We start from the raw sequence: 12,943 nt of genomic DNA, 5'->3' as shown, positions 1-12,943 counted from the left end.
ATTACTCACCTCCTTGTTGCAAATTCCAGCATATTTTTTTACAGGGAGAGAATGATTACTAGCTCCTTCTCCTCCATCACTTTTTTAAAAAGGTGTAAAGTATGCTCGCCCTTTGCTGGTATACTGGAACCCATCCTTCCAATGATTATCACTATCACATCTGATATGGCTTCTCCAGACATCCCAAATTAAATGTATATATTTCTAAATCCCCTGGAACTGATAAATACTTTATAAACTTTCTCCCCCTGTTCAGGTGTGACTCCTTTCACTTTTCCACAGGCATTGTTAGTAATTTGACAGAGTTTACCACCTTACCAGAGCATGAGGGGGAGAAAAGGACATTAAATGCCACTTCGTTTTCTTACATCCTGTGCCAATTAGCTACCCCCAGTACAAAAACTTTTCTTTAGTTTCCCAATTACTACCAGTTCATTTATATAAAACTGTTTCTTGATACAACTGACTATACTTGCTTGTTATATCTTAATTTGTGCATTGCCTTTCTAATTTTTCTATTTACCCATTTGTGCTATTCTGTTATACTTTTCTATACTTCCGTTCTTCTATACTTGCTCTCGGTAATCTTAATTTCCCGTTCTTTCACTCTAGTGACCAAAGGCAATGAAAAATCCTTAATTTATCCAACTTGGCCACTTTGTGAGTAACTTGTGGGTTTTGTTTTTTTTTTTTATTTACTGAAAGAGCTATCAATTCTCCTTACCTCTTTTTTTCCCTGTCAAACTTGCTTCTCATGATATCTTATCTACCAGTATTAATTTTTATTGTTGTTGTTCCTCCTTCCTTTCCTAATGATGCTTGATACGTGAATACTATCATTACGAAGTCAGTCTCAAACAAACTTCTATCTTCATATTCTCAACTGACTTCTTGCTAGGGTTTAGAACCGAACGCACACAAATCTGTCCTCTGACAATCTGCTTTGTTAAGCAAACAAAAATCACCACGAGGTTTCATGAGCTTCCTGCACAGTTTGTGTCCAGTTGGTTTCCCTTTTTAGCAGAGTTTTGGGCAACTAAAGTCTCTATACTGAATTTTTGTAAATACTCATTCTTACTAATCTCATTTTCCACCTGAATAAAGGATAAGCAATTATGAGGTGACGGCAGCATTGATTCAAAACTTCTCTGTTTATTAGGAGATCTGGTGAACCCATAGTATTTTTTTCAGACAGTTGAAAGAAATGGCCAAGACCTAGCAGTAACATAGCCAATAGTTGTGCCTTTCACACCCCTCTTCAATCCATCCCGAAGACACACACACAAGTCAATAAATTTACAGAAAAGCAAGACATATTTATTCGCCAGGTTTGAACACTGGTGATTTTTGCGAATGCCTCCAGACATTTGTGTCTTGTAGCCCCCGTCAGCGTTTCTGACGTTCTGCTGGACTTGTGTTGCTAAATGACAGCTTCAATCTAGTGGCAACTCCAGCACTAAGCTCTGTGGCAGAATTCTGACAACACATTTTCCTACAATTTCAAACGTAATGTAAATTTTTTAAAAGTGGTCCATCATATTAGTTAAAATCACAAATATTGTCATAAGGAACAGGCAATTTGGTTTCCTTCAGGAGCAAAGCAATGATTTCTGACAAATGCTACGCCTCCTGAAGCCACGACTATTAAGCTTCATAACAAGTAACCTGGAGAAACAGGATGTATAAGGCCTCAGAGCACAATAGCTCTGACAGAGGTGAATATAGTAGTTGTACAACAGTCACAAATATACTCAGCAAAGAGAAGTGAATGCTAGAAGAGATGCTCAAATTTTAAAATTTACCAAGAAAAGCAACGCTAAGTCTAATGAGACTGTGTAAAATGCTTGAATTTTTTGTCACAGATGGGAAAGTCTAACGTGTTACCTCATCTGTTATTCTGCTAATACAAGACTGTTTCCTATGGTACATTTAACTTTCTACAGTCCTGAAAATATGAGAAAGTAATTCGTCTCTCACAGATACTTCCACAAGATTATTTTACAGTGTAAGTCCTCATTGCTCATTTGAGAACCCATTAAGTATTTTGCTAGGAGTAAGGAGGATTCTCTCCCTGGGTTTTTGTTAAATAATAAAAAACCCCAGCAGAACCATATTAACCCCACCCCCCCCTAAAAAACCAAAACCACCAATAACCTCCTCCTTCAATTTCTGCTGAATTTAATACAAAAATTAACAGGGTTTCAGCTGTTTTGGTGCCTGAAATTGCCTCCTCACTATGAACTAGATATGATTAGACAGCACTGTCAACTTGAATCTACAAACTAAAGCAACAGTGAAGTGTGAACTGACTAACTGGCACATCCTGGTACCAGCACAGATCTGGGCAGCAAACTGGGTTGTGGACACTTTCTTCAGAAATAATCAAGTGACACAATCAAACTACTCCAACAATTAAATATTAGCTATTTGCTGTACTACAAATATTCAGAGTAAAAAACCCTGCAGATTGAAAAACAGAGTAATAAAGCAATGCCGTTACCAACTTATCTTGCATTCTCTGAGACATTACTGATTTAATTTTGTACTGAGTTATTTCTTTACAGCAGGGTTTTCCTTCTAATACAGTAATAGCATCACACTTTCCTCGGACTATGGCAAATCAGGAACAAACGTTAAAAATTAATACTATAGAGTGATGTACATCAGTATTTCTAATGTAACACAATTTTTATTTCTTTCGACGAAATCCACTGTTATATGGTTCAAATAATCCGAAACAGCAACAGCATATAGCCTGTTTACAGCACATGGCTTCGTTTTAGGGAGAAGTACATCTTGCGTATCAAAAAACTCACCTAGACACAGACCTACCACTCCCTAATACTAGATAGCTGAAGGCCAAAAAACATTTTAAAACAGTGAATTAAATGTTTACTAGAAGCAAGTGAAACTGTAACAATATTTACGTAGAAAACCCACTGTTTTCTTTGGAAAATACTATATACTAGTGACTAATAATGATAGAAGTTGGAACTCACTGCAGTGAAGGAATTGTACTACTTTTCCTGAAAATGCTAGCATTCCTATTCAAATACATCGCATATGTTTTTCTGAGGGACATTGCCACACAACAGAGATGACCTTAATGTCCAAGGACTGGCTTTGCTTAAATCAACTTATTTACTGGTCTCCTTCCTTCCTCCCCTTCTTTTCTGTGAGCTCAAAAATCTTTGAAACAGGGAAAAGATTATCTATGCAACTCCTAGAAGCAGACTTTTCACTTAAGTATTCTTCATCTGCAGACTCTCCTGAAAGAATCACATAGTGGCTCTCATGGACTTTCTGGACTTACACAAATCACGGATGGACTCCAGGCTCGAGATAGTTTAATTAATGGAAGAAGTAGGCTGATCAACACTAGATCCTACAACAGGAAGCAGTTCTAATTTTCCCAGCAAGTTAATAATTGCTGTTTGGAGTAACAATCAAGTAACCCAAAAGCAAGTTGATCTGTTAGCCTTTTTCATTATACATCAATAAAGTTTCCCAGGACAACTGCCTGGCTCATGGTGCTTTCAAATGAATATACCTCTACAAGATATTACCACAGTTGATCTCTGGGGCTTCCAAGATTTTGTATTATTTCCCATCCAACAGAATTCGACAGTATACTTGCCAAAGGCAGTGGCAAACTGCAGATTATGTAACGTAACGTCTGCAGAATAAATGCAGGAACCAGAGGTCTAGAAAACCTGACCTATAAAGAAAAACCAAAAGCAATGGGGTTCTTTAGCCTGAAGAAGAGAAGGCTGAATGAGACTTAAGAAGGCTTCGAGTACATAAAGGGTGGCGCAAACAGGCAGGTGTAGTCTGTTTTTCTGTGGACATGACAGGAAGATGTGAAGCTTAACCTGCAGCAAGAAGTCTCTATGTGTAAGACCACCATTAATAAAACTTCCAAACTGTAAGAACAGTGAACTGAGCGAAAAGACAGCCACGGTAGGCTGTGGAGTCTTAACCCCTGGAGATTTTTAGAAACAGAGAAGAAATTGTCAGAAATGACAGAGACAGCTGATCCTGCCATTAAGTAGGAGAATGGACTGGATAAGGTCTTAAAAATTTCCAACCCTATTTTCCTTTAATTCTACAAATAAATGAAAAAAGATTATTGCTACTGCTTTTAATGTTAGTATATCGATTTTAGCAACAAAGGCAAAAGTTTAAAAGGATTTCCATTAGTTGTATATGATGGATCTGTTTTTTCCTGAAACAACAGATTTTAAAAACAAAAAAATTGTAGGAAGAAACAACACTCAGTTACTTTCTCCAGTTTTCACACCATGTTACTTTGTAAATTGAAATTAAAATGTATATAAGCATGCCATTTCCAAAAGACAGTTGGTTCATTCTTACTAAACTCAGGATACCAGAGACACCGACTATTCTGGTGGTTAGGGTATAAATGAAAGAGACATTTGGCTCGCGACACTGTTCTAATCAAGAAATACATAAGAATAAAGAATAAAACCTTTTTCTCTTCTTCCCTCCCAAAGTGAAAACTCAAAGGAACTTCCCACAGATTTCTTACCATTTTATAAAGATCTGAAACACTGATCTGATCTGAATCCACAACCTCAAAGTCCTTCCGAGGAACTAAGTCTAGGCCCAAATGTCTGCAAAAGAGAAGAAAGGAGCAATGGTAAGTATAATACATTAGAGTGTTCATTATTATCTACTGCGTGTGCTTAGTACGGCAAAGACACAAAAAATACTAAACTATTTAAGACTTTTTGCAACTATTAATTATTAAACAGATAATACTTTTAAATAAAATTAAATGCAAATATCAAAGAAAAAAAAACCCCACTATGAACTTGTAACTTCTTGTTCACTGACTTCAGTGGAGCTGCAGCAATTAATGCGAGTTGAAGATTTTGGCCAATATGTTGGTGCGATATCCAGAACATGTTAATTTAATACACGGAAACATAGTAGTCAAATAAAGTTAGTACCACGCTTTCTGCTGCAGTATTTGAGTAGGTTACTTCACTAAATAATGAAAAAGTTCCATTAGTAACCCTGTTCAAATGTGCAAACAGATACTGTGCTTGGGGAAGCTGCTTTGAAATTCCTGGTGTTCATGCAACTAAACCCCCAACTTTACCACCATATAAACAGTTTTTTTTTAAAATAATAAACAATAACTGCACTATCAACACCAATTTTAATCTGTATTTGTAACACACATACAAAAAACCCTTTTAATTACCCTGAACTGTAATAATATTTTGGCTCAAATCAAATATATAAACATTTTTTAAAAAAAAAGTGTACCAGTGCAAAGAGGATGAGTAGTTAAGAATTTCCATAGTAAAGAAGGCAGTTCAGATCACAGCTGCATGTGAGTGGTAGACAGAATAAGCTATTTTGCATCCAGACAACCATTAACAATTAACAGATAATTGTAGACTGCAGAACAAGACAACCTAAAAGGTGTCAAAACCCAACTTCTGCTCTGTAGATCTTCAGGTATAAAAAGTTCCAAGCATGACAATAAAAAGCTTTTCTAAACACATGCATTAGGACTAAAATTAAAGAAACACATAAATGAACCATTTTCCTGCTTTCATCTTATGTAACTTTGATACTTCATTTACAGATATTTTATACTGAAATTCTTAATAGCCTTAAAGAAAAAAAAATTCAGAAGAGGTGCCCTCATGGACTACCTTTGTACTCTTTCTGTCACTAACTATAAAAGAAAAGCAAAAAAAAGAGAGGGAAACATTGTGCACAGACTTGTTCCTGATGGCAAATGAAAAATTTTGTTTGAAAAAATGTTTTCTCAGGTACCACAAAATAATTACATGGTGCAATAAACAGGAGCCTTCGGGCAATACAGTGTCTTTCTGAGCAATTAACTTAAAACAACAGCAAGGAAGAACCAGTGGTCTGCACGGAGCCCAGTTACCTTTACTGACCACCATACTTTTTATCACTTCCTGTAAGTTTTCCAACTCCATAATACTTTTTGAAACTTTGCTTAATCAGGTTTTCCTTCTTTAATTATATCCCTAAACCATCATATCTCAAAAATATAGGTCAGCCCCGGTCCACTTGCTGGCAAACAACTGTTAGGCAGTACTATAATTGCCATTAAAATACTGTACTAACAGACTGGAATTTCCACATTCTCAGCTCTTTGCCAAAACCAATTGTATTTTCAATGGAAAAGGGAACAATATTCCTTCTTCAATGCAGTTTTCATGCCAAATACCAATTTCTAAACTCTTAGGCTAAATTGTGAAAGTGATGTTTACACACGTTTTACACACTTTGTTTTGATTAAACCTATCAAACCCAAGTTACCCCTGGCCCAAGATCAGTATCTGAAAACTGCAGCTGCAAAGATGAAAATTACTTTATCTATTTACCAAATGAAGATGACTAAAATAAGAATGCACTAGGTAATCCTTAACTGCAGCTGCAATTTCAGCCTACTTACAATAGAAAGTCCAAAAATATAATAGAAAAAAAATCGTAACAGTTAAAAATAGTAATATGCAAAGAGCCCACTTCCAAGTTTTTTTAAAAAAGTTAAGGCTCATCATTTTCTTTCACAGAGGTTTTCCTGAATTTGAATCCCTAAAGCACCTTCAAAATACCCTGTCACTCACACGTGTACACACATACGCCCCTAAAGTCTATTCATAAAGGAATTTCTCCTCAACGTACAGATATTAACAAATTATTTTCTAATGACATTATCAAACCCACATGTCACTGCACTACAGTTCCAATGCAGTTACAAAGCACATTAAAGTTTTACAGCAAAAAATCTGCCAGAGCTAATCACAGCCTGATATTGTTCTATTCTCATAGTTTCACCTCTCTAGAGAACTGAGGTCAAACAGTGGTTGGATTCATTACTCAATACATGACAAAGGTATTATCTTCTACTTAATAATGTTCAACACAACTGCAGTAACATCCCTGTGAAACTTATCTGATACTCTATTTTTAGTTAAATCCCTTAACACTGTGGATTTCCAGCCCAGAAGATTCTCATTCTCTAATACTATGTTAATGCTGCACAATACTTGCTTCCAGCAAATAAAAGTGTCTTTTGCTTTAGTTCTAACATCCTGTCATTTATTGTGCAGGTGGAAGTTCAGGTTTATGCATTTAATTTGTATCAATTATTTTTTGTCCGCGAAGGACTGACAACATAATGCTTGCAATGGCAATGATACAGTCAGTGGCCCACTTTCACTCCCTATTATCAAATACTGTGGGAATATAAGAGCACCAGCTGCCAAGCAGTATCTCTCCAAAACATAACATGCATAAAAATTAGATAATGTGCTGTTTTGTTTATTTGACAGTTCCTCTCACCACAATACTTCCTTTTACAAGCAAATTCATTTGCTTTTTTAGTCTGCCTTAACATTCAACTGTCTTTCAAAAATATTTCCTAAGTATACCTCCAAAATATCCCCAAGGCTATCAACTACCTCTTGATAGCATACGGTGGGACAACTCCAGCTGACATTTCGATATTCCTGCTCTGCCACATAAGAAGCCTTCAGCATTTTCCTTTCTTTAGGCAGGGGGGAAATCCACCACCCAAAATCCCTAGATACTCTTCTCTCAAGTAACAGGCAGACAAGCTGATGGAGAAAAATACTGGCATTTTTAATACTGAAAGAGATGAACATATAACTCTACTTCAGGTTAATTGGGCTTCTGCATAAAATCAACTTGGTTTTAATAGTAATTTCAAAGACTGATCTTAGTGTCTAGTATTTTCACTTCTTTATAATAAAAATGTTACACCATTTAGAAATCATAAAACCACAAGACATAACAACTCTTCCTAGAAGAACCTTGCAGAAATACGTCATTTGACTAAAAGATGCACATCCAGTCTTGAATAACAGATTGGGAGAACTCATCACATCTCTAGAGTGTGCAAGATCTCATTCCCTCTGCTCCAAAAACGTGCACTTTACCTTGACTCCTCTCAGTTTTAATTTTGCAGCCCCCAATTTTCATTATATTCCTTCTCTGACTACATCAAAGCCTCCTTTAAGTTCGTTCATATTTCCTGTACACAAACACATTTATAAAGGTGGTGAAGGGAAAGGAAATGATCCTGACAGGGATTCACAGAAACTATGTGCAGACTTTAAAAAAGACTTTGAAGGAAATACAATACAGAAATCCACAGAAAATGAAATACATGAAAAATATGTTTGTGAAAATTAGACTGTGCTAATAGAACTTGATGCTTTTCCCTGACAGAATTACGTTATTTTGGATACAAAGAAACCGCAGGGGCTGTAATCTATAAAGAAATTAGTAAAGCACTGATATAACGCTACACAGGAAATTACTTCTTAAAATGAAGATGATGAGATGAAGGTAAGTAATCTTAGTAAGGAATTGATTAAAGCGAATGGCAGCAAATACTTCTGAGCATGGAAGTATCAGACTACAGAGGGAGGTTGTTAAGATTTTCCTCAAAGACTGACATCCAAGAGAGTTCCTTACAGTTTTAATCCCTATTCAATTCAAGGTATATGCAGAGGGAAAAAATATTACATATTTAGACAGAAACTATTCTTTCTGCTACCTTCTTAAAGACATTTCATTATGGCTGTTTAAACTGTTCACTCCCACTTTCAGAAATGATGACAACTACCATAATAAGAATTTCTTTAATCCTCAAACAGATTTCCAGATACTACGACCTCACATTTACGTTTAATTCATATCTCCAAATGCATTTTACAAAGTTTAAGACAGTTGTTGTAACACTACCAGAAAGTAATTATTATTCCTTTTATGTAAAGAAAAATATGACAAGAGGGTAAGTCACTCAAAGTCCAAAAAAAATAGTCTAAGGATGCGAGCACTGAAATTTAGTACTTTTTGAGTTTTAAGACTTCGCTTACTTCACTGGATCACACTATTCCCTCTACAGCGTTACGCGTGTTAGTAAGTACTAACATTGCAGCTGCCACTGGCTTTCTGACTGCAATTCTGAGGTAAGAGAAAGACCGTGACTTTAAAGCAGTGTTTCATTTAATTTGTGTGACAGTGTAAAAGATTTATTTCTAACATTTTTTCCCTGCTTTCTTTTTAAACATTCTTTTGTAACTTTTGCTATCTATGGATCTTTCTGTGCAGAATTTATGGCAACTATTTGGAAGATTTCTTCTAATGCAATGATTTTAATAACTTTTTATGTGAAAAAGAATAACCTTTTACTAAAAAGTAACATCAGCCTACAAACTCATCTTGTTTATGGCTTTTATCTGTCCAATATCTCAAAGTATTGGCAGCTCCCCCTCCCCATCTCTGTTTCCAAGCCTAAACACAGAGCATCTATCCCATGTTGACATGGGAGGAAGTGCCTTCCCTCAGTATAAAAGGGAAAGTGATTGTGATCAGAAACTTGGGATGCTTTCTCTTACTCTCCTGTCAGATACTATATTAATCTGAAAGAATGAATCCTGAAGATCATTTAAGATGACCTCCAATTTTTAAGTTAAATTACTTAGAAGAAATCTTCATCTCCCTTTTTGGTAAATAAGATATGCACATAGTGCTGCAATCAAATTTTTTGCCCTGGAGCAGAAGCAGAGTGTTCACGTTTCAAATAGAAGCTCTGTTAAGCAGATTCCTTCATATGTTTTTGATGCAAAAAACTTTAGAATGAAACAGTTTTTTGTTAATTAAAAAGTTTAATTCTGGTTTCGTATTCTGTGTACTAGTAAAAGTTGAAAAACTTACTCATCCATTTAAAAAACCTAAACAAATATTACAAAAATCAAGTTTCTATTTTATTTGCAACATGATTTAAAATGAGATGATGAATTGCAGACTTCAGCTTTGTAATGTCTGTTCCTTGCTCTACAAATTTTTCCTTGTTATTTACAGACCATTGGACACTCCCAATAACAATGTCAGAATCCAAAAGATCAATAATTTAATAAATTGTATCAGAATGAAACAAGTATTTGTAATATTCTGTATAAAACCTAGCCAAAAAAGCCAGTATGAGATTTCAGCTGTGCAAAAATACATAGAAGGATGCTTAAAACTGAAAGTCTAAAACCACTAAGATGCTTATCTGAAGGTAGTAAATTCTGCTCTTTTGAGCAACTGGGAAATACAAGAACCTATAGAGCAGCAAGAGCAATCAATGTATGCATACAAAAAATATGCTAACTGGGGGTAACTGGAAGAGGTAACAAAGCATCATACAAAGGATGCATCCAGGATATTTTTGTACTGGGGAGAAAGAATGTCTAAGCAACAGAAAATTAAATTGCTACAGTAAGTGGAAATCGGTATTGCATTGTAAGAATGACTAGCAACAATACAAAAGGTTAGCAGCAATAATTGTAAAATAAATTATATTACTACATTTTTAATAGACCAAGCAACAGAGCAAAACTTCTTAATATTTAGACTAAGCATACAAAAAAAGAAAAAAGTTTACTTCAATAGTTCTGAAAACAGTCTAAATTACTTCAAAATAAAAATAAAAAAATTAACTACTAACCCAAGGAGTGTATCCATCCCTTGCTTTCCAGCAACTCCTATGAGAACACAAGGGATGACTACCAGAACCGCTGCCAGTGTATTTAAGGGAAAATGATACCAGTGCAAAATGAAAAAAACCCTAACTCGTGGTGACAGGAAGTGTGAATTTCACATTTGCATTGCTCCTTCCCAAATAATACAATGCATTAATGATCAAGGTCAGGATAAAAGTAGCTTTACACTAAATAAGCTTACATGTTACATATTAGATGTGTAAGGTTATCCGTTCCCTGAAAGTTACTTGGTCATGGAATGTCCCTTATTAGATCTTGAATCTCCCTATCTTGAATAATTACAGACCAGCTGAAATTACATGTATTTAAGCTTCTCAGTTAACATTAATACACGTCAATAACATTTTTCATTTATTTTATTTGCAAATGTCAAGTAGGACAGAATAAGCAATGAACATTGTTACAATCTTTGAGAAGGGGTAGTACCATGTGAATATGTATATGAAAATTGTGAGGTTTTTTTCAGATTGAGACATGTGGTCATGAGTTTCATGATAAAACTCAGAGAGGGGAGATTAAAGAAAGCAACAAAACTCTCCCAGAAATTATATAGAAAAGAGTGATGTTGCAGAAAGATGTTCTAAACTCCCAAACGCTTGTATTTAAATACTGCATAGGGTACAGATTTAATGAAGTATCTTTTCAACCATATGCCTTTTTATGCAGTTCCTTTATTGATACCCTCTTCTATTTAAGCACGTAGCTCTGATATATCACGTACCTTTTTTTCCTGGAGAGGTCAATACCTGTTCTTATGTACTAAGAAACAGAATGTTTTTTTCCTAAACAAGCATCCTCAGCAGGTGAATTTAATCATTAACATATTTACATTTACTGATTTCACTGGTGCTTTGCCATAACTGTCATGCATTAGATTTACCTTTATAGTTTTAATGTACTTCACATTTAACGATTTTACATTAAAAAAAGTCTATAGCCACCTAATTGAACAGCCTATTCTCTTCATTGCTGCATTGCTGTCTCCTCTCCTCATTTTTCCTACAGCATTTTTGCAGCTTCCTCTTGCTAATTTCATCCATAAACTCTTTGAGCAAAAACGTCTAGGCATAATGTTCAAAAACGGTCTCTTGGTTCCCATTTTCTCTACTGGGAACAAAAATGGAAAATATCTGTAACTTTGCACTGCAGAACAATGACTTGATGCAATCTATTAGTCTATGTCCTTCAGAGCTTTCTTTCAACAAGAGCGAAATGAAATGTAGCATGGGGGTTAGCTAAACCTTCATGAATGTAGTCAAGTATGTCTCTCAGGGAGTCCTGAAGTAGGTGACTAAGGAACAGAATCATAACAAAGACATGTTAGTGACTTTCTTCCTTAGTTGTCAACTTACAGAATTCCTCCCCCCAATATGTTAATTAACACTAATCCTACTCCTAGTTGAAAAGCAGTCGCTATATGCCTGAGGCTGATATTTCCTTTGAAAAGGTCATATGCATGTCAAGCAAAACTTACCTGTCTGATACACTGTATCTCAGAACAAAACCAATTCTGGTGAAGAGCTATTTTTTGTCTAATGGCAATTTATTACCATTTCAGCTTCTATCTGAATTGCAGTCATCCTTAGCTCTGAAAAAAACTCTCCACAAATTCAGCGTGGAATTGACCAAGGAGAGTTTAAACCTCTGAGAAAAGTCATCAACAGCCAAATACATAGATGGTGCATTACAATTATATAAAAAGTCTAAGAATTACAGCCTCAGCTCCAATGTCAATGTTGGCAGTGAGATTCTCTAGTTATTGCATCAACTATTAAAATACTTCTTCAATTGACAAATAGATTTTCCGTATCTATGAACAGGTACTCCCAGCCCTAATATTCACTGCATTGATACAAAGTAAATAAATTGACCTAAATCTTTTAAAAGTGCAGGTAGGCTTAGAAAAGACCTATTAGTAAGCAAACAGTAGAAGAACTATGCAATAAACCCAGTGTAAAAAGTTGTATTTGATTTCCAAATAACGAAATGTTCTACCTGCGCACAAACACTATTGAAAGGAAATAGCTGATTTTATTTTTTTTTTTTTTTTAATAAAAGCTACTTAAAAATAATTAGAACAAAGAGTACCCAGCTGGTACCTGTACTTACTCATTGCCCCAGTCCAGCCTCACTGTGAGGTGTCTCTTGACCTCTCGCACCTGATCCTGCGTCAAGTGACCTGACAGCAGCTGCCTGCGTAGGTCAATGAGCTCATTCATCACATGGCGCAGTTTGTAGAAAAGATCTACCTTATGTTTCTGTGAAGGCATATTTTTGGAAGGAGAGGGGAAGAGTGAGAAAGAAAGAGAAGGGGGGGTGGGGGGGAGAAGAAGGGAGAGAAAGAAGGGAGAAGA

At 35.6% G+C, this 12,943-nt stretch overlaps 1 protein-coding gene across 1 annotated transcript in view; it reads right to left on the bottom strand.

Annotated features, from left to right (window-relative positions):
* Positions 1 to 12,943, bottom strand: part of DOCK3 (dedicator of cytokinesis 3) — a 207,870-nt gene that overhangs the window by 132,826 nt on the left and 62,101 nt on the right. The window contains exons 7-8 of the mRNA XM_009891301.1: positions 12,699 to 12,847; positions 4,550 to 4,634 (exon numbers count right to left, since the gene is read on the bottom strand). Of these exons, the coding sequence (XP_009889603.1) occupies positions 4,550 to 4,634; positions 12,699 to 12,847 (234 nt within the window). The remainder of the gene's footprint in view (positions 1 to 4,549; positions 4,635 to 12,698; positions 12,848 to 12,943) is intronic.

Source organism: Charadrius vociferus, unplaced genomic scaffold (assembly GCF_000708025.1).
Source record: "Charadrius vociferus isolate BGI_N301 unplaced genomic scaffold, ASM70802v2 scaffold758, whole genome shotgun sequence".
Taxonomy (NCBI): Eukaryota; Metazoa; Chordata; class Aves; order Charadriiformes; family Charadriidae; genus Charadrius; species Charadrius vociferus.
The sequence above is the reverse complement of the archived record's forward strand: the minus strand, read 5'-3'. Positions and strand labels throughout refer to the sequence as shown.